The following is a 21,743-nucleotide window of genomic DNA, read 5'->3' as shown; positions in this document are numbered from 1 at the left end:
TAACATGCTCCCTCTCTTTTCCTGTTATAGTGGGATTGGGGCAAGTCCTCTGTGCCCATGGCATGCCATTCCTGCAGCTTCTCAGAAACAGCATATGCAACCCAAACTCTACTACTGAAACAAATCTAATCTTCAACATTAATAAGCAAGTGAAAATGCTTATCTTTGCCTGAAAGATAAGGATTTTTGGCCTCGCAATTCATTTAACTTGCTTCTGAATGGTAGGATTTAGTTATAATATATGGTCTGCGGTAGTTACGTGACAGTGACTAATGCCTGATGACCAGTCTGGCTAGCTGGGGTGGAAAACTGCTGTGCTGTCATGCCCTGACCACTGAAAGTAAAGTAGTTCTGGATGGCCCTTGCTGGTAGCATGCTGTCAATCGGCTTCTTAATGACTCTCTTAAAGAATAAAAGCAAGAGCCTCCTGGAAAGCTTTTTTAGGTCTGTCCCTTCCTTATTTCATTTACTGTGTCTCTTCCCTGCCTCCAGCTGTATGCCTTGTGCTGTCTCCAGTGTTTTGCTTCCTCCTTCTCCCTCTGCTCTCATAACTTGTCCCTTCTCCACACTTGATTTTCTGCCCCACCTGACTGCTGCTTTTGAAATACACCACTTATTTTCCAATCCAGACTATTAATCTTTGTCCCACCTACTCACGAGGCATGAAGGTTTTACAGGAGCCCATTAGCTGTTATCTCTATACCTACCCTCCAAAGACTCATGGGGAAAAACGAGGTCTAACAGCAAAGTGCCTTCTTGTAGGGACATCAACTGCTCTTTTTGGTAATGTTGGCACCAAGCTCTGGTTGTAGGTCCCAGATTTCCTATCTGCCTGCCTCCACCCTACAAAAACATCTGAAACCTTGAAGCTCCTTGTCTTTCCGCTCAGAGGGGAAGAAATTTTTCTTTAAAGTGCCTCTTATCCCAGAGGCTGCTGGGAGAGCAGAAGGGTGGTTGTCCACAGCCCATCCTGTCCTCCCTGCCTTGCTTGTCTCTGTGGTGCAGCACGGGGTTAATCTCTTCTTTTAGTCTGACTGCTGCTTGCTGGATCCTGATGGGTTTTAGGAGCAGCAGCAGGGCAGCAGAGCTGTCCCCGTCGCCTTGGGAAGAAGCAGCACTGCCACACTCTTTGCGAGGAAGGCTGTCTGTAGTGATCACGAGGGCGAAACTCTTGATTCTGCAGTGGAGTGTGGCAGGCTGTGCTGGGAGGGTGGGGGTGGCTGGCAGGATGAGCCAGGCTATAAAGGGAGTGTTTTTCTTAGCCCTTATCTCTGCTGTCTTGCACCGGTGCAAATTCATAATGTACATGTGCTGTACCATTGTTATTTAAAAAATAAACAACTTTCACCACTACTCCTTGCTTTTAGTTTGAAAACATGCTTTGAAGGCATACACTTTCTGGGGGGCTGTATATAGACAACATATTCTGAGCCTTTGTTTATTTGTGGGTATCTGGGGCACTGCTCCATTTTCTGCCCTGTTCTCCCCATACTTGCAGAGATTAGTGCTACCTGTGTCTGTCTGACCTGGCTACCTATCATCTTCGGGGGGGGTGGGGGTGGGGGTGGTGTTTGTCTCTCTTTATACATGCATGCTCACATCTCTTCCCCCTTACAGGCTTATTTTGCCTCTTGCTGTTTTCCTTCTGTCTGTCCTGCACCTTGGACAGTTTCCAGCCAGGCTTGGTGGATGGGCTGTCCCCTCTGGCTCTGCAGATCCCACTGCATGTGCTCCCTGGCCGAGCCCTGGGGAAGCACCGGGGAGAAGCTCGATGCAGGCAGCCTGCAAATGCTGCCTTGTTTATGAGAGCTGCTTGTTGGTGCAGACTGCAGTCTGGGGGGAGCTGGGAAAGTTTGTCTGGCGTAAAGCGCTAAAGCTGACAAAAGATTGTAGGGCTTGGGCTGTAATCAATAAAACACAGGGTATTTGGAAGCGAAGGTCAGAGTCCTTCCTTAGTTCACCCTGTTCTTTAAATATCCCAGCAGTTACTGATGGCTGCTGCAGTGCTTGGACACGGTGAAGAACAACACGGGCTTCAGTCCTCGGAGAGTCTCTGCTTTTATTTATTTGGATGCAGGTCTCGCTCCCCTCTTCGATAAGATGTACAGTTTTGGGGACCCTTTCCTTGCACAGGGACAAGCACACGAAGTCCCTTGCATAGAGGCATTGCAAAATGGCAACCAATATCTGCTTGTCTGGGAGATATCCGTGGGCCCCGGTATGCTGCGGCTCTTGAACTCCTCTGCCTTAATGGGTCAAATTTAGCAATTCAAAATCTGGCTTGTGAGGTAATTAGGAGGGATAATGCCCACTTCTTCCTCTTAACACCCTGATAGAAAAGCATCCAGGAAGGACTCCTGGACCTCAAAGATAAGCTGCCAGCTGCCACAGAGACTATCAAAGGGTGGCTCAAAGTCAAGAGCAAACAGCTGATTTTTTATGGTTCTTGGGTTTTTGCTGTTGGTGACAGGAAGCCATGTTCCCCAAGCTGTTAGCTTCCTGTTTTATTTTTACACCCAGCCCAAGCAGATCAGCATGCCTATCACATGGGAGCTGGCTGCTTCTCTTGGGTTGTTCCTCAGCTGACCTAGAAAAGTGATTCTTTCCCCTTCTAAATTAATCAAGAAGTTGGGATGTATTTGCTTTCACTTAGTCTTAAAGATTTCAGGCATGTATCATGCTCCTTGTTCTGAGCTGTTTACCCAAGTTTCCTCCTCTCTCTTGGAGGCAGATGATCTGAGAGGGAGCCGTTTGTTGCTTCAACATTTCAGCCTGTTAGCAAAGGAGATTTTTGTTAGTTCAAGGCACTGACATGCACATAAAAGCGTTTTCTGTCCAAAGCATAACTTCCGGACACTTATGTGTTCGTCTTTTTTTTCTTTTTTTTTTTTTTTTTTTTTTTTTTTTTTAAAGAACTGGAAGTTTGTCCCGACTGTTGTACAATCAATCTTGACTTCTTTCTGAGCACGCTCTAGTCCTGCATCCTGATTAGAGCTCCCTCAATGTTAAACTGCTGTAGCACGAAACAATGGTCCAGTGTAAACCTTGGGCCCCGGGGGATTTCCCAAGGGAAGAGGGGTGCAGCCTGCAGGATAAGGAACAGTCACCAGAAAGTTTCCTGGTCAGCTGCAAGCGCTTCCTGTTGTTTCAGGAGAGCCCTGTCTGTGCTGCTCCTAGAGGGAGGCACCACGCATGCTTTGGTGTGCTGGAAGAAGCTGGGGTCTTTTTTTTAACATCTCCCGTCTTCATCCTCTTGGTTTAAGCAGAACCTATTGATCGCAAGTTTAAAATATTTCTGAAGAAGAGCTTGTAAGACTCGCCAAAGACACTGTGCGGGAGGAAGGAGACTGCTCAGAGACGGCGGATGGGTAGGAAGGGAACAACAGCTGTGGTAATGCCAGCAGCACCTTGCGTGTGGGCGAAGATGTGTAGTTTTCCATCTCTGTCTCTGTACCTGAGCTGGTGGGGCTTTGCTGTCACTGCAAGTCATAGAACAGCAGGATCTTTATTTCTGATGAACCAGTTTTATAAGGGTGGGGAGGGGGAAAGAAGGCTTATAAATAAAGCCATTTGAGAGCAGGAAAAACGAACACCATGGCTCTGGTGTGCCTGGAATTTGCGGTTGAGTAATCCTTTCCTGTTTCTTTTTTGGGTTGTTTTTCATCTTTCAGAACAGTGCCTGAAGCAGGTCCACCATGCCGTTAGTAACGAGGAACATTGAGCCAAGGCACCTGTGCCGTCAGACGTTGCCTAGCGTTCGAAGCGAGCTGGAATGCATGACCAACATCACCCTGGCAAATGTCATTCGACAGCTGGGCAGCCTGAGTGAGTACCATGGCGAGCCTGCGCGTTGCCCTCAGGAGTCGCTAGTGCTCTTTATTTAGCTCCCTTTCTACTCTCGTGTTCCTATTTCTCCCCCATCTGCCTTCCCTGGGTAATGCTAAAATGTTTTCCTAAAGAAATCTGATGCTAATTTCATATCCCTGATCCCACTGCCTTCCTATCTAAGAGAAAATGGGGGGGGGGGGGGGTGTATGTCTGTGTGCGTGCATGTGTGAGAGGCTGCAGCGAAACTGCAGATGGAAGGATGGAGCACAACTCAGGCTTGTAAAATGGGAGGCTCTCCGAGCAGCCAGGATCTTGTGTCAGAGAATGTGCCTGTAATTGCACGCGCTACTAAATGGAGCTTGACTGCGTTGAATCTACAGTGTGTCAGTAGTCTTATTTTTAATGAAAGATAATTAAAGCGCACACGCAGAAGCTGCCTGCTTGCCCCCACTGTTTGTTGTGTTGCAAGACCCAAAGTCCCCAGTCTGAGCCAAGCATTGCCTCTGGAGTATTGGGGATTTGGGGCTTCTTGCTCAAATGACAGCATGAGCTGTAGCGATGCCTAGCTCAGCTCTCCAGTGGGCTGACCAATAGCCTTGTAAAGGCTGGAGGGGAAACGTGGGCCTACATGCTGTAGGAGAAATGAAGAGTTAATTGTGGTCTCTCTGGGATGACTCCTTACTCTGTTGAAATGCTCTGGATTCTGATTAGCCACCTCTGCCCTTGAAGCAAGACTTTGATAATCAAATTAATACATTGTTTAGCTTCTGCGTGGTGTCTGCAAGCACCTCTGCTTGCTCTGCGAAGCAAGCCCCTTGTCTTCTGCCATAGCATGAATGTGGCAGGGAAAGTTGGAGCGCAGTCTCTTTCCAGCAGTGAAAACCATGGTTGCTGCTAAAATCTGGGTCTGTGTTTGCTGCCAGTCGGTATCACATTCTGTTGGGTTGTAGAAATGTCACTGCACAGGCAAGACCAGTCTCTCTGCTTGCATTCAACTGGCCCTTGTTGTTCATTTGTTAGGTCTTGTAGCCAAGATGGTTGTGGAGTGTGAGTAAAATCCATCTCGTGCATGTGAAATGATGAGGAAGAATCAGTAAAGCTGTGCAAATCTCAGCTGCAGAGAAAGCTAATCCCAGTCCAAAGGCATGCAGTGGGTTAGTGTGACAGAGCCGTGGTGAGATCCTTCAGGTTTAGACCTTCTTTGCGCAGCTCAGATATTGAAAGCTTCTCTGCTGCTACCTCGTCAGAGAGGGTGAAGTGCTGGAAGCCAAATTGCAGCCCAGTTTCTTTATCGGGAAGGTACCCTGGGAGCCTCACTCAGCGATGTGGGGAGGGAGGTGCATGCTGCTGGACCAATCGCAGATACCTCGAGCAGAGCGCTGGAGGGAAAACTCGGGAGAGGTGGCTCTTGCTGACACTTGCGTGCTTGTCTATGTAAGAGGGGAGCGAGGCAGGTGGGGAGGAAATGCTGAGCACCGTCTCTTACCCGCTTCCCTAGGGTCAGCAGTATTTTAAATGAAGCAATATTTGGACTAACTTCTACAGAATGCTTGCACCCAAATGACCAAACTCCTGCCCCCCCTCCTCTTTCCTTCTTACTTCTGAAAAATAAATCCGTTCCTTCCTTGTACGTTGAATATTACAGGAACGTAAAGCAGGTTCAGTAGGCTGTGACAGCCCTGTCAAGTGAATAATCAGCCATGCCTAGTGCACCACAGTCTCTTTACAAAGATGCAAACATAAATCTTGTCAAACTTTCATATTCCAGTGAGTTTACCCTTCGTTACTATCACAGCTGGTAGCACTTTGTATAAGTCGACTGTGCGTTTCTGTGTGATTTTATAGAATCCACAAGCTAAAGATGGAAAGACCTATTAAATCATGCCGTCTGTCTTCCTGCCAGTGCATGACAAAGATAATTCTGATTGTAAGCTGCACTTTTGCAGTCAAAGTAACTAAACCAAAAAATTAATCTTTGCCTCGCCCCATCTGAAAGCGTACATGAAACACAGAATGGTATGTGAGATGCTGGGTGATAACTCTGTACAGGTGTACTTACACAGGCAAGGGAATATGGACCATTGCTGCTTTCTCCTTCCAGGGTCAAGACCAGTATATACAATGCTGTTTATTATTTTAGGCTTGAAACATACTACTCAGTATTGCAAACCAAAGACTTCATTTTTTCCCTAGTGCTTGTTGCAGTTCCTTGTGAAATTCAGAAATTATTTTCAGTTCTCATTAAAGTAGAAACCAAATTAAAACTTTTATTTTTTGAACTGTTGCTGGGAGCTGTCAAATTATGCCATAGATAAACGTTCACCCTCTTTGGTCAAATAGGAGAGCTGATCTTGTGCTGATGTTGAACACGGTGAGTGCTTCATGAAACCTGGCTGTATCAAGAGCTACCTGGCCCTTAGGTCTCCAGAAAGAAAATCCCTCTCATGAGTTTGAGGAAAGCTGTTTGGGCTTGTTAATGGCACATTTGTGGAGTCTCTATTGTCTAGGAGAGTGGAAGGAGGAGGTCAGTTGAAGTTAACTTCCAGCATTTGCTTTCTACAAACACTTCAAGCTGGCATTGCCACCGAAAGGGGTGGAGGAGGTTGATTTTTAACCTGGCTGGTTCCCCGTGCTTGGCAGTGTAAGGAGAACTGCATGGGAGTATGAACAAGTAGCTGATACGTCAGTTTAGATAGCTGAAAGTATTTGTGCAGCTGGGCTTTGGGGGATGCCCTCGTGTTGCCTTGTGGAAGGGGTGCTTCTCTTTCTGATGTGACTCATTGCAGACAACCAGATTTTCCAAAATTGCTGTTAAAGTTAGGCTTCCAACTGGTTATGCTTTCCTGAATGTCGGAGAGGATCTTTAGGAGTAACAGATTCCAGAACGAACTGTTGACCATATGATGATGCACTTCAAAACCAGACTGCTTATTGGGAGCAGCCTTGTACTCAACAGCCGTGGCTGGAAATGTTTCCCGTCAGTGGGAACTCCATGGGCCTATGTCTGCTGTCAGTGCCAAGTCTGTTCTGATCAGTATTGTCCTCAGCGTGGTTAGGGCTCCCTGTCTTGGGTTATGCCCGAGAGCAGAACAAAAAGACAGTACTCGTAAGTTCTTGGGTTTCTTCCAGTTCTCCCATCTCTGTCTACCTGTGGTCATCTCTTGTTGCATGCGTAGATTTTTAAACTCTTAAGGACAGGGGACATCTTTTTGTTATGCTTGTAAGTGGTGCAGCGAGCTCCTGTTCCAAGCCCCTAGGCACTCTCACAGTCCAAACGATGGATGATGTTTGTCATAGCAGCGCACTGGGCAATCCAAGCTGTTACAGAGAGAATATCCCTGTTTGAGAAGTTCCCCTTTGGTTTTGATTTGGAATAAACGTGAATGCATCAATTTTTCAGACACTGCCACCTGAAGGAACAAAAGGGTCAGTGCTTTCGTCTGTGGTTATAGCTCAGGCTTTAGGATCAAGGACTGGGTCTGCTCTCTGGTTGCAGACTACTTTGAGCTTGTAAATATGTGCCAGTTACCCTGGAGGCAGGCCTGCTGGAGACTGGGAGCCTTTGAGATTCTCCAGAGCAGTAAAAATCTAACTGTATTTGCCTGTCTAATAAACAGAACAGCAGAGAGTCTTAAAGGACCTACATACCCATCCAGATTCAGACCATTATAGTATTGTCAGCCCTCTTTATTTTGTTACTTTAATAACGACTTGAAAGTATGTCTCGATTGTTTCTTTATTGCTTGAAGATCCCTTGGAAATGTCAGGTTTTGGTGGAACAGAGCATTTTCTTCCTGGACGTTAAACTCAACCCTGACAAACTTTAAAAGAAGCATGGTTCTTTCTTTCTTTCTTCTTTCTTCAAGAAAACAAGGTGGGAGTCTGAATGTGGTCTGATGTGGCTCACAAGGGTAATGTGGACACTTTAATATTCCAGGTAAATTTGCAGAAGACATATTTGGAGAGTTGTTTACTCAAGCCAACACCTTTGCCTCTCGGGTGAGCATTCTAGTCGAGAGAGTTGACCGCTTGCAAGTCAAAGTCACTCAGCTGGATCCCAAAGAGGAAGAAGGTAATGGAGTGGAGCAGAGTCCTTGCAGACCAAGCGTGGTAAAGATTCTCATTGAGTCAGCCTGGTTGGTTCACAGCCATAAAGTGAGCATGACGCTGCGATGGGTGTTGGAACGTCTTCTCTTGGACTAAGAGGGACCGTTTCCTCCTTTCCTGAAAAAGCACCGTGCTGCTCATGTGGATAGCCTTTTTGACTGAGTCTAGCTTTGCTCGTTAGCAAGTCTCCATGTGGACACTCACTTTTCAACAGTTTGATAGTGGTGCACTTCTTGAGTCTTGGTTGCAGGGGTTCAAAACCACATCGGCAACTCTCAAGAGAGCCATGTCTATACAGCCGCAGATCTTGGCACGGCATGATCTGAGCTTTGCTGGGTTTCCCAAGAGATCTGTGGGAAAAGGAACCTGACCTTAAGAAGTGCTAAGCGTGCCAAGAACTCCAACTGAAATCAGATGTTCACTACTTTATCTTCAGTGTCATTGGCCTGGGTCGAGCTGTTCTTCACTTGCTCTCTCCTCTTTCTTACAGTGTCCCTGCAAGGCATTAACACCAGGAAGGCCTTCAAAAGCTCCACTACTCAGGACCAGAAGCTCTTTGATAGAGATTCTCTTCCCGTGCCTGTCCTTGAAACCTATAGGACCTGCAATACTCCTCCACCTCTCAACATTCTCTCACCTTACAGGTATGGCTGCAATACCTTCTTGGCCCCTTGCTCCCTTGCAGAGTACCTCTTCCTCCCAACCTGCCAAGGAGGTCATTTCCCATCTTGTGCTGTATTGAAGTATCTATTTCCACTGGGAAATCAAGTTGCTACACTGAGATTCACCAGGAAATCTCCATCCCCTGGATTACATTCAACTTTGCTTTTGGGGCTGTACAAATGAGGGTAGCTAGAAAATTATATATTTGGTTACCTGCTGTCACTTCTGTGACTGCCTTGGGGCAAGGCTTGGCTGGCACTGCATAAACATGCTAGGTGTTGTGCAGATGATGCATTTTTCTTGTGCTTCTCTGTAGCCCTGTGGCTTCTTTCCAGAAAGCCGCAGTGCAAACTGCAGAGCATACATCTGTAAATGGCTCTCACCCAGGTGGGTGCAGCAGACTCCTGTAGATCTGGAGATGCTTTCTGTGGCCTCCTGTGCCTGGTCTGAGACATCTGATGTGACCTATGCTGGCTGTGTAACCAGTTCTTCTGAGCAGTCCTGCTCTGATTTCATCTTGTAGGTGGTAGAAGTAAAGGGGGTCAGAATACAGAGACTTAGCCCACATCCATAAATATCTTTTGAACAGGTAAAAAGTAATTACAGATAGCTGGAGGCAGCTGTCTTCTGCCAGACGCGGCTGCACTGCAAAGTAGGAGGAGAGTGTGTGTGTGTGTGCATGCACGCTCACTCATGAGTTTCAAGGACGCTGCTGGTCTGATTTAGGGTTCCTGAGCTGGAGAAGGGTTTTTTCACACCAAAAATACAACACAAACAAGTGGGAGTTGAAGTGAGAGACCTGCTGCTCTCTTGGTGATTGTTCAGAGCAGTTGAGCTCTTCAGGTGCTGAGTAATGGAGAGTTTGTGTGAGGACAAAAGTGATGGCAAGTGGGAGAGCCAGGACAAGTGAGGCTGTGGGTCCGCTTCCTGTTCTGAAATGGGGGACAAAGGGAAGAGCAGCGTGTTTGACCTTCTCACTGCAGACTTTTAAACTGTCATCTGGGGTTATGCCTTGCGTTTTCTTTGGGCTTCGAACAAATGTGTGACTTGGTCCTTGTTTATGTGTTTGGTTTTTTTGGTTTGTTTTTTTTTTTTCTTTTCCCTGTTCTAGGGATGATGGCAAAGAGGCACTTAAATTCTACACGGATCCTTCATATTTCTTTGACCTTTGGAAAGAGAAAATGCTTCAAGACACCAAGGATATTATGAAAGAGAAGCGGAAACATAGGGTGAGGAAATGGGAGATCTCTGCCAACAGAGGCATGTCAGGGAAGAATAGGAGGTGGGAAGTGTTAATAAATCTTGGACTCCAAAATTGCTATCCAAAATTCAGGTTTGCTCTCTTAAGCTCTTTAGGGATCAATTCAGTGAAGGTTTTTTCTGGTTTACTCTCATCCTTGTTAATTAAAAAAAGAAAACAAAGATACCCTTGATCTGTTTTTCCAAATGGCACCATCTTTGTATGGTTACAATGGTGTAATTTGTAGTTCTCAAATGTAGTGCTGGTGCAGTCAGCAGGGGAGAAAGTTGCATTGGAGTCTTTTCTGCACTTCTGACGTTGCATAGGGGGTCTGTTCAGTGTTGAAGCAGTGCAAATCCCACTGCCCCAGCACCTCAGCGTGTTGAGTGGTGTAATAAATTCTGCAGTGGAAGAATAAAGAAAAGAGAAAATGTCCCTTCAGGAGCGCAAAACCAGGCCCTAATGTTAAATTAGGGGCAAGCGGGAGGCTTAACAAAACCATTTAAGCTGAAAATGGCAGGTAGAGTTCCTGGTTTGGTTGCCTGGGGATTTGGACCCATGTTTACCAACACTGAAACTTACACCATAAAAGATTCAGTTTGAGCATACTTTATTTAGCTTTTGAGCAACTGGAGTATTAAATATCAAAATAGATCATGATTTTTCAATCAGAATAACAAAGGAGAGATTTAGGCCATGTTAGAATACAGAGTGAGGCTAACTAAAGCCCAGTTCTTTGTGGGCAAGTGTCCATATTGCACCTCAAAGCACTTAACACCAGCAACATGATAGTGAGATTTGGCAGCCTTGACACAGAGGCTAAAGACTGAATTGATGTGGGAAACTGAGCTTTCACTCTGCCCTCAAGGTGGTCATGCCAGGGAGTAACGATGGCATCATGTCTGGGCTGCACTGGGGAAATCTGATGTTGTCTGTCTTTTTTTATGCTATCTCTGCTCCAGCTTCTTTGTATGGGAGATCTTTGGAGCTTGCAGCAATCAGGAAAGTAAATTAAAAATCCTGGCCCTCTTTGAGAATGTATCTTATTGAAACTGCTACAGGTCTGTCCTATCCCTCCCTGTTCCCAGTGAGTTTAAAGCAAAATAAGGCTTCTGTTTGATTCCTCCTCCCTTAGAAAGAGAAAAAGGAGAATCCAAACCGAGGAAATGTGAATCCACGGAAAATCAAAACCCGGAAAGAAGAGTGGGAGAAGCTGAAAATGGGACAAGAATTTGTTGAGTCAAAGGACAAACACGGTCCTGCTGGGTAAGCAAGTCTGGGGCTCTCTGTTCAGCTCCCCAGTGAGGGGGAGCAGGCGGGCGTTGTTGATTGTAATGCAGTTCACCCTGCTCTGCAGCTTCTCCAGATCTGCTGCACAGTGCGGATCGATACTGCCACTAATCAGATTCTCCAAAGTAAATCCGTCTGCTGATTTAAAATTTGCTAAATAAATCAGGGAGCTACATGGTTTGAACAAGGTGGCAGGAACAGCTTCGGTAGCAAGTCTGCTCTCGGCTGCCTGTCTTGTGGGCACAAAATTGTTGAGAGCTTTGGCTCCCTACACCATCGCGGTGCCCTTCCCATCACACCTAGCCTCTGGACCTTACGCTGAGGAGCAGGGTGGCATCTCGGTGGTATTGTGTGACTGCTTTGTAACATTTCACAAATGGCTCTTCACACCCTAAAGTTGAAGCGGGGGCTGTCCCCATCCAAGTATTTCAAGCTACAGATCTCTCTTTAGCGCTTCTGGCTTGGGAATTCATTTAACTTTTGACACCAGTAAGGCTGGAAGCAGACTGAATTCCCCACAATGCACTTCTCACTTGCTCGCTCCTTGCAGCTTCCTTTCATATAAGAAAAATCTCTCTTTAAATCACACTCTCCAGCTAAAAATAAAACTTGCTTTTAGTTTAATAGGAGAACAGGTTTGGTTTCTAGCAGAGGAATCGAGCAGCACAACAGCACCATTTTCTTGCTCCTCTCTTCTGGTGTAAGCATGTTCATGTATTTGAATTCACTGGAGGTCCAGAGCCCCCAAGAATGGGGTGGTTCCACCGCCCCACAGTGAAATGAGCTCATTGAAAGTTGAGTGTGAGAGTGGTCTCTTCCTTCAGTACTATTTCAGCTCTGGATACTTGCTTTTAATGGCATCACCATTCCTTGGGTTCTTTTTGATACTCTGTTCTCAAGCTTTTTTTTTTTTTTTTTTTTTTTTTTTTTTTTTTTTTTTTTTTTTTTTGGCATCTAGGAGTACCTCTTCTTTTTTTTGCCACTGATGATACCCAATGTAACTGGGAGTCCTTCAAGTCCACACTGGTCAAAACATGCTCTTATAAATGTTTTTTCTAGGATCAAATGTTAAGAAATGTATTTTTTATTTTGTTGTTTTCTTGTTCACTAAAATATATACTCATGCTGTTCTGGTGTGTGGTAGCAATAAACAAACATGAGAGCATCTGGGCAAATCCTAGCCAAAGAATTACGCAGAGCATACTAATACAGCTGTACATAATTCTTCATATAGGATGCTTTGAGAAACAGAGACTTTTTTTTTCTTTTTTTCTTTTTTTTTTTTAAATGTTGCTTTAAGGTTTTGTTTTGTGTGTCCTCTCATGGTGGTTGATAAGGTTCCACCTAAAGGCAGGTCCCACTGTGCTGGGAAAAGCCATTCCTGCTAGAAGACCTCATTTCTAAATCTTGCAGGTTGGTCCATCCACTTGGTTAATATCACTGCCGTTCGGTGGTTGAACTGCTGCACGGTTGTTTGTTGTAACCCTTCCAGGAGAGGCAAAGCTCTTGTGAGTGGGGGGAAGGGGGGAATGGGCTTTAGACATTGCCTTGAACTCTTTAAACAAATCGCTTGTCTTGCTTTCACTCAGGTACCCCTCTAACATGGTGTATCAGAATGGCAGCATCGGTTCAAACGAAAGCATGGACGTGAACTGCTACCCGCCACCGCCGCAGACTGACTCTATTGTGCCACCACCTCCTTCATTCCCAGATGACAGCCTGCCTCCGCCCCCGGTGGAATTTAGGTAAGCCTACGGGATCCCTTCTGTCACCAAGGAGTAGTAGGTGGTGTAAAAGGATGACATGAGACAGGCTGAGATAGTTCAGCATAACTTCCTAACGGGTGTTGTATGGGAACCAGAATGCTCCTGTCTGGAGGGGAAGTGCAACTGCAGGCAGGGACAGAGGCACAGGCAGAACAGCTCTCCGTAAATCCTGACCACCATCATTGTTCCCATACAGAAGGGGACAGTGGGCTTGGGCAAGAAGTAGAGCAGGCTTATTTCACTTTCTAGAAGAGTGGGGTCCCAGTTAATGGTCTGGCTCCATTGCATGTGCTTTCCAATGCAGCTGGTCCAGAGACTTATGTTCCTGATAGAGCTGTGCGAAGAATGGTTTCTTTCTCTGCTGTTTTTGTTACCATTTGCCCTATAATCTCTGACAAATGCACAATGTGGGCACTGAAGATGTAGATGTAGTTAAATTTAAAGGACTTGAGCACACCAGCTGACTTCTTCCCAGAGACTTCAGTGCAAGTTCAGGGTAGCTGCTTTGTATCTAATGAAATGGTGACTTCCAGTCACCTCTAGGGATGAGAATTATGGTCCAGCAGTAGCTCAAGACACAAAGGGTGAAACAAGAGAGTAGCCTTTTTTTTAAAGGCAGTAAAACAGAGTCCAGAGTAACAGGAGGAAGTATGTCTGATAGACAGGACTGCGTTAGCTTGTCTCCATCTTATCCAAAGGCAGCAATGCTGCAGAAAAGGCTCTTCTGATGTGTCAAAGAGACCAAGCCCTCCACTCTGCAGCATGTTCCTCTAGGGCAGAGCAGAAACGAGCTTTCAGATGAAGCTTATGCTGCCTTATGCAGTTGCTTAGATCTCTGCCAGCCACAGAGATCTTTCTCTGGTTTTGTTTTGGTGGTTGTTTTTTAAAGAACCCTGGGAGCTAGGTTTGATCTCCAGTAGTCTGTCTTGGATCAGCACTGTGCACTGTTAAAAATTGTGACATTTTTGTAGCAAAAGTACCTTGTTTTTCTGTCTTACTGTGGAAGGGGATATCAGTTTAGGGCTTCCTTTACACGTAGATAGGATATTACAGTATCTTATGGGCAGTAGTGTTTTCTGGTATAAACACAGCTTCCATAAATGAGAGATTCAGTCGCTCATGAATAGGTGTTTTCCTTAAGAGCACATTGGGTTTCCATGTCTTCCTCTTCACTCCGCATGGCGAGCTATGAGACATGGCTGCTGCTCTCCAGCTCTGAGCCATGGAATCCGGTGAAGAGATCTGTTCCTAGCAGGTGTTCAGAGCATATGCTTTCCTGGCACACCCACCAATCCTTGTGCGATTTATCACGGTAGACATCCCTGCTTGGCGTGTCATAAGTCTGACCTCAGTGTGGAGGGGTAGTGGCTTGCGTTGCTGCAGGAGCTCTTAAGCCAGGAGGCTGCTCTGAGCTCAGACGTGACGCCTGGCCTCTGGCGGAGAGGTGAGATGGCTCATGTTCTTGTCAGCCTGGGAGATGGGATGGATGATAGCATTTCTGCCAGTCCCTAGAAGCTTTCTTTTGTTCTGGTGGTGTAGGCCAAAAGAAACGCTGCGAGGGAACTAAAACCAAGGAGTGAGGTCTCTTGGAAACACCAGTGAAAGCTGGAACTTAGATTTTTTTTTTTTTAATTTTTTTTTTCTGGACTGCACCAAACACACATGATTTGCATTAACATTGAGATTGTGTAGTCTAATCTGGCCTCACATCTAATAGCCTTATGTCACTTTCCTTCTGTTGCAACAGCTATCCTGTAGACAACCAAAGAGGTTCTGGTTCTGGAGGGACCAAACGATCCAGCCTGGTTAGCCCAAGTCACCCACCACCAGCTCCTCCGATCGGATCCCCCTCAGCAGCCAGGCCAGGCTTTGCTCCCCCTCCGGCGCCACCTCCACCACCACCACTGCTGGGAAACGCCTCCCCTCCACCACCTCCCATGGGCTTCCCATCCCCGGGAACTCCACCACCACCCTCACCCCCTTCTTTCCCTCCTCACCCCGAGTTTGCTGCCCCGCCACCACCACCGCCCCCTCCGGCAGTCGAATATGCCAGTGTGCTCCCACCTCCGCTGCCACAGCCAGGCAGTGGGAATACGCCGCCTCCCCCTCCACCACCGCCACCTCCTGGCCCACCGCCTCTGTCTTCCAGTGGCCTGGATGGTCCCCCACCCCCTCCTCCACCTTCAGACACCTCCACCTCCAAGCCCAAGTCATCCTTGCCTGCGGTTAGTGATGCCAGGAGTGATCTGCTTTCAGCTATTCGTCAAGGTAAGGTTTTGTTTCAATACCAACTTTCTCCTTTGCCTCTGGAAAAACCCTGCAGTATCCAAGTGAGAGCACTTGGGAGCCATCTCATGAGCAGTGGTGTGACTGTCTTGCTGCTTGAGACCTGTTCCTTGTGGTCCCTCCTTGTCTGCCCACCCTAATGACAGCCTCAAAAGGTTTTGTGCCTCTACCTGCACCTTTGGAGATGGCAGTGCTGGAATTGGTGTGGTCCAAGTTTGCAAGTAGATTGAACAGCAGTGGTGGTGTAACCCCTCAGAGGAGCACAGAAACGATTCGCTTCCCATTCCACCTGCCCGCCCAGCCTGTCTTGGCTGTCATTCACCATCAGCATTATCCCACAGCCTGTCCAATACTCACTGGCACAGGACAGGCTGCCTTGCTCAGGGGATTGTGTCAAAGGGATGGCTGCTTTGGAGATTTCAGTGTGACCAAAGCCTTTGAATGATCCCCTCTGTTGCCTTCTTCCCAACAGGCTTCCAGCTCCGCAAGGTGGAGGAGCAACGGGAACAGGAGAAGCGGGACGTTGTGGGCAATGATGTGGCAACGATCCTGTCACGCCGCATCGCTGTGGAGTACAGCGACTCTGAGGACGACTCTTCGGAGTTCGATGAGGACGAATGGTCGGATTAACCACAGTCCTGTCCCCTTCTTCCCCTTCTCTCCTGGGTTAACATCTTCTTAAAGAATCAGGTGGCCAAACCTTCCACCACTTTCTTTTTCATCCCATAACCAAAGATGTGCCAAGGGTTTTCAGACAACCAGCAGCATATCTCCCCTCCCTCCCCCTCTGGCTTTGGCAGGACTTTGTGCTCTGCCTTTCCAAAAGGTCTCCTCACGGACACTGAGGATGCGGTGTTGGGATTTAGCTGGAGGGGGTGTAACGGTTGCTTATTTAAAATAGAGCTAAACCTCCAGATTCTCGATGCCACCAGGCAGAGCACATATAAACCCTCCATCCTGAGGGATTTTTAAAGTAAAGATGGATGATCCTGTTGTGGCCGCGTGGCCTTTCAGATGAAGGACATTTTCAGCTAGTTTTCTCATTGCAACAGCAGACAGTTGATCTGATGGCTCTTCCTTTCCAGTGAATACTGGTAGTGCTGCAAGAAAATGGGCTTTAAATGTCTGTTCTCTGCTGCATCCCACTGTCAAATAATCAGTTTTTGGCAACAGTGCACAATTCTTTCCCCTCTGACCCCCTAGTATTATTTCCAGACTACCCTGCGTGGGGTGCGCTTCCTGGCTCTAGGGCTGTGGAGTGCATTGGGTGCAATGTGAGGAGGGACTCTCTTATTTTAAAAGCTGCCTTTACCTTCCTCAAATCTCCTGGACTGCTTCGCCAAGTCTGCCAAAGGGGACTTGCACAAAGGGGTGCAAAGCCAGGGCAGGATGGTTGCTCACCTTCCCGCTTCTGGGAGAGCAGAGCCACTGCCCCACCAAGACACATCTGTGTGGTCAGCACTGAGTGGTGGTGAAACTCCACTTTGCTGATTTCTCCAATTCATGCTGAGAGTGTATTTAAAAAAAGTGCCTAGAGCAGGGAAATGGTGTGGGGAGGGGTTCTCTGAACACCAGGCACTTTGATCTTCTTTGGCCTGTTCAGGGCAATGCTGCAGTTAGTTTGAAGAGGTGCTTTTTCTAGCAGGGTGACCATACTTTTTTGCACAGGGACTTGAGTAGCAGAAAATGCTGGTATTACCTTTGCTTCCTTCTCCCTTCCACCTAAGGAGGGGAGTTTGTGTGCCTAAAAACATCTAGCGTGTGAACTGAGTTGCCCATCGGTTACATCAGCCCTAACCTACGTTGTTTCCCATAATTTTGTTATTATAATTCATTAGTTACTTTTAAGGAAACATTTCTTTTCCTCACTAACCCTGTGAATTCCCAGGCTGCTCACTACAGATACAGTACTGGCAGGGGGAGAAAATGGTGAACTTGAACTAGCTGACCTAGGTTTTATTGCTGTTTTATATTACCTTACACCAAACGTAAGCATATCTTGGAAATCGAGAAACAAATACCCCTGATGTTACAGATGTGCTTTTGGTATTTTAATTTGGATGTGACTCTCTCAGGGTCATGCAAGAAAGCAATTCCAAAGCCTTTTGGAGATCGTGGGTCCAGCTGTTGTGGGGTGGGACCAGCTGCATGTCCCATTAAGACCAACTCTACAACCTCTTTGCCTTTCCTATTGTAAAGTATTTTGCCAGCCTGTGCCTGTTCTTTCTTCTTTGGCTTGCCTCGTTTAATGATGTTGCTGATACCTGGAACGCCAGGCCCAGCCCGAGGCTGCCAGGTTGCTGAAAATCCTTCTTGGGGTTTGATTGATGGCTTCAGTTTGTGCCATTGAGTTCTTACCGATTTCTTATGTGCGTGTGTGTGCGTGCGCATTTTTAATCTTTGACAAAGCAGATGATGACCTGGAGGATGGGCTTTTCTGGGGTGCGGATCAAGCTGAGATCCAGCGCAACCCTGAGAGATTTAGTGGACCGCTGCACCATCAGATTTTGTCTGCAAATCAGCTGCTAGGCAGGATGCAAAGGGCGTAGACAGTGAAGCATCCCGATGGGCTGGGAACATCTGAGCCGTGCTAGTTCCAGGTTCTGGAAGAGGGAGCAAACCCCTCGAGTGCCAGTGAGCCATCGTGCAGTGTAGGGACTTGGAAATGCAAGCTGATTATTGCTGCAAGCTGGGTAAGGGGGGCTAGAGGAGAATCACTGCCTCTTGTTTTTCTGCTCTTTCTGTAAGCATCCTCCTCTGGCTTCTCTCGGAGACAGGTTCCTGGGGAAAACGGACCTTTAAGCTAACCCGGGCTGACAGCATTATCACACAGGGAAGCGAGGAGCTCGCAAATGCCAAACCTGGGTTAATTTTAAATTGCCTTAACTAGACTTGGCCCCTGTTGGGAAAGGGGAGTGAGTATTCCTGTCACGTGAAATACAGAAAAGTGCCATATTCTCTGTGACCCAGATGGATGGTCTGTCAGGCAGGGCCGTGCCTCGAGGCATTAGGGACACAGTTGCCCCACGTGCTGCCTGTTGCACAAGGATGCTGTGTGGGCGATCCAGCATGGCTGCGGGTGGAGTCGGCTCCTCTGCCTGCCTCGCCTGCTTGCAAGGCCTTCCTGGCAGCAGGAGGGACGCTGCTTTGTCCGTGCAAGCCTGCTGTAACTACCCTCTGTTTCCAAACTCGCATCCCAAGGTGAGAATCAAAACTGCTGGATCCTAAGCAGAAGGGTTGTGGACAGGTAGGGAAGGTTGGTTGGGTTTTTTTTTTTTTTTGGTTTTGTTTTTTTTTTTAATCTCTTTCAATTGCAAAAAGAAGTGGTATGAGCCTAGCATGGAGATCCCTGAGAAACAACTGGTGTAACGTGACCGTCTCTGAGTATCGTTGCAAAATCACAGAGCACTGGGCCACCAAGTAAGCTTAATATTTCTTAAACCAGTAGGGGAAGAGGAGAGGTGCCAAAAACAACCTTTGCAAGACAGAGCAGCTGTGCTGTAACTGCAGGGCTGCTGCCCCATGTAGACCGAGGGCCTGTGCTGGACTCCCCTGCCATCTTTGTCATTTTGTGTTAAGTTACTCCTTCCTCCCCTTTTTCCGTGTAAGGCTGGGTTGAACAGCACGGCGGGCGAACCTCAAGCATTTCACAAAGCCAAAAGCGAGAGCTGGCAGCTGGGGTCCTCCCCGCTCTCCGCCTGCCCGGGAGGAGCCCCTGTCTTTCCATTTCAGCCCAACCCGTGTCTGTATGGAGACGCAGAGCCGGAGCAGCCATTTCACCCATCCTGGGAGCCGTTTGCTCGGGGCGTGCAAGTTTGGGCAGGCCGCCGCTGCCTTCCCCTTCCCGGCGCCGCGCTCCTGGTTAAACATTCTCCCGGTGTCCTCGCCCGCAGTGCTTGGCTGCTGCTCCCGGCAGCCTCTCCCCCGCTGCCCCCCTTCCCGCGCTCGCAGGGAAAGCCTCGTCCCGGCTCCCTGGGCTCAGCCTGGAGCCTCATCCGCAGTCGGTGACCTTCACTGCTTTCTCCTCTCCTTATCAGACCCAAAGCACCAGACCAGATCGAGGGAAGGGGCTCCTGGAGGTCCCAGATGGCCAAGAAACTGTGTGGAGTGTCGTTTCAGGGAAAGGATTTTTTTTTTTTTTTTCCAGTCCGTGAACTTATTTAACGTGCCTTGTTTGAAAGTACCTGCCCTTGACAGGCTCTGGCGGGGAGCTAGCTGGCAGGGCCTTGCGTGGGGCAGATGCAGCTGCCCTGGGTCAGGTTTCATTGCTGTTGGATTTCGGGGGGTGCTTTCTTCTCTTCCTTTTTAAACAAAGCCTTGAAGTGGGAAGTGGATCTGATGTTTTTATTACTGTATTAACATTCATTTTAATTCATTTCAGAAACTAACTCATTTTTCTTCCTGATTAGAATGTCATAGAATTAGACGAGCTGTAACCCTCCTGAAGTGCCTTATTTTCCTACATGATATAAATATATTTATAAGAGTAATTATTCCACTTGTATCTTAGGGGTTTATTGCTGAGCAGGAGATATGGTGGGAGGAGAGATGGGAAGTGACCTCGAAGGACCCAGCCAGGCCGGGGGTCGAAAGGGTGATGTTTGACAGATATTCTCAGGGTGCAGGGGGTTACTCACTTCAGACCAAAGGAGTTTCAGCAGTGAAACTCTGCTTAGGAAAAAGAAGAAAAAAAAAAAAAAAACAAACCAACCTCATGAGCAAAATACTGTAGACTTGTTTGGTTTTCTTACCCCTGCAAAATAAACACTGATGGCCAGACTCTGCCGCCTCATCTGCACGGATGCAGCGGGCGTAAAACTGCTGCTGCTGGGGGAGTAGAGCCCGGTCCGTACCTGTGCATCCCAGCGCAGACCTGCTGCCTTCTGTTTTCCCGTGTAATGTCTGTCTGTGCTGTTCCCTGTCGGTTGCTGTGTAAGCCAGGCTTTCCTGCTGCTTTTTTTTCTTTTTTTTTTTTTTTTTATAATCAGCTCAGTAACCCCTGGATGAAGATCCCAATTTCAATTTTTTTTGTAATGTACATGTAAAAACAAAAAAAATTTAATTTTTTTGATCCTTTTTTAAAACTGTAAACTTGATAAAACCTTTCTATCCAATCGGTGCCTGCGTGTGTTACTCCGAGCATGTGTTGGGGAGCTGCGGTGTGGTCTCTTGCACGTAGAAAGTGGCTGGTCCCGGCCAGAGGGGCTGCGGCAACTTGTCTGTGTGTGACTTCTCCTGCCCAGGAGCATGGGCAGGTGCCGAGCCACGTGAGCGGCTCGTGCCTGTACAACTTGTGTCCTGTGCTGCATCTCGCAGGGCTGCTGGGGTGTAATTTGGGGAGACTGGCTGCATTCGACATTTCATCAAGGGCGCCCGGGCTGTGTCCTGTCTGCAGGTGCCTGGGCAGAGAGATGAAGAAAGCCAGCGGGTCCCAAGCTGTCTTGCAGACGCCATCCGTGCAGAAGCCTCTTCCAGTACCGAAATGCAGCCATGCCAAGGTGGGTTGAGGATTATCGATGGTGGTAGTTAGTGCTGCCTGCCGTGGGTAACGGCGCCAAGGAAGCGCTATCCAGGAGGAGCTACCAGCCTCCCGTGTGTGCTCCCTGCCATACGAAATGAGCCCATGCTCCATCTTGCAAGAGCAGAGCTGCTGCAGCTGGGGTGGGAGGGGGCTGCTTCTGCTTTTTTTGCCTCCATTTCAGCTGCTCAAGGTCCCTTAGGCAGTTAATCTGCCTGGCCCCAGCCGCAGCAGCGATGGCTCCTGGCCCTGTTTTCAGGTGCCTTGTCTGGGCTTGGTACGTGAGCCTGTTGTGCGGGTGTATTTTCTTGCCGGTCGGTGGAGAGCAACAAAAGGATCCGTCCCTGCTGCTCCTCGTCCCTGCTTTTACTGCGAGCTTTGCTCTGCCAAATTCCCTTGGCTTCTAGGAGACACCCGTGCGCTCACTCTGCAGCGCTGTGCCTTTCTTGGCTGACAATAGTCCCTGGCTGCAAAACCTCATTAGATTAATTGGCCTTGCCAGCTTCTGAACAAGCAAGCCCTTTAGTCGTGCTGGGGCGCGGAGGGCAGGGGAAGGAGGGATCTCTTGGGCTTCCACGTCCCTGGCGCTGCGTGTCCCGGGTCTTGGCTCCATCTCGAATCCGGGAGGAGCAGTCGGTGCCCCCGGCTCCCTTGTCTGGATGGGTGCGGCTGTGGCCAGGGCGAACTTGGTGCCTCTGCTTTTTTGGGGTACACACTAGCACACAGCCCTGCGCTTTTGGGTTACCAACCCTTGAAAGTCATCTTTGGGAATTGGAGGGGTGGGTGTACAAGCAACCCACGGAGCCGGGGAGAGCTCCTGCAGACCGAGAAGCCTCCCCTCTCCTGCTGCTCCCTGGCCCGGGGTTTAGCTCATTACGGGGAGGAAAAGCCCAGCAGCGAGATGAATCGTGTGCCGGTGTTCTCAGAGCCTGAGCCTCTTCCGTGAGCAGCAGTTTCCTATGGAGGAGCTGCTGCAGCTGGGGGAGAGTCTCTCGGGTTCTGCTGTGCCTTGGCACTCTGGCCTTGGCCCCAGCCTTTGATGTGT

General features: G+C 48.0%; 1 protein-coding gene across 3 annotated transcripts in view; it reads left to right on the top strand.

Annotated features, from left to right (window-relative positions):
* The window catches only part of WASF2 (WASP family member 2), a 37,405-nt gene that overhangs the window by 13,225 nt on the left and 2,437 nt on the right, over positions 1-21,743 (top strand). For 2 of the 3 annotated variants that reach the window (XM_049819709.1, XM_049819710.1), the window contains exons 2-10: positions 3,672-3,825; positions 7,766-7,900; positions 8,426-8,579; positions 9,710-9,827; positions 10,974-11,104; positions 12,718-12,873; positions 14,642-15,162; positions 15,653-15,800; positions 20,576-20,678. In XM_049819709.1, the coding sequence (XP_049675666.1) occupies positions 3,696-3,825; positions 7,766-7,900; positions 8,426-8,579; positions 9,710-9,827; positions 10,974-11,104; positions 12,718-12,873; positions 14,642-15,162; positions 15,653-15,800; positions 20,576-20,678 (1,596 nt within the window). In that variant the 5' untranslated portion in view covers positions 3,672-3,695. Of the gene's footprint in view, positions 1-3,671; positions 3,826-7,765; positions 7,901-8,425; positions 8,580-9,709; positions 9,828-10,973; positions 11,105-12,717; positions 12,874-14,641; positions 15,163-15,652; positions 15,801-20,496; positions 20,552-20,575; positions 20,679-21,743 lie in introns of those variants that run through there. The other variant, XM_049819711.1, reaches the window with a different exon arrangement.

This window comes from Accipiter gentilis, chromosome 17 (assembly GCF_929443795.1).
Source record: "Accipiter gentilis chromosome 17, bAccGen1.1, whole genome shotgun sequence".
Lineage (NCBI taxonomy): Eukaryota > Metazoa > Chordata > Aves > Accipitriformes > Accipitridae > Astur > Astur gentilis.
Note: the sequence above shows the minus strand (reverse complement) of the source record. Positions and strands in the feature narration are given on the sequence as shown.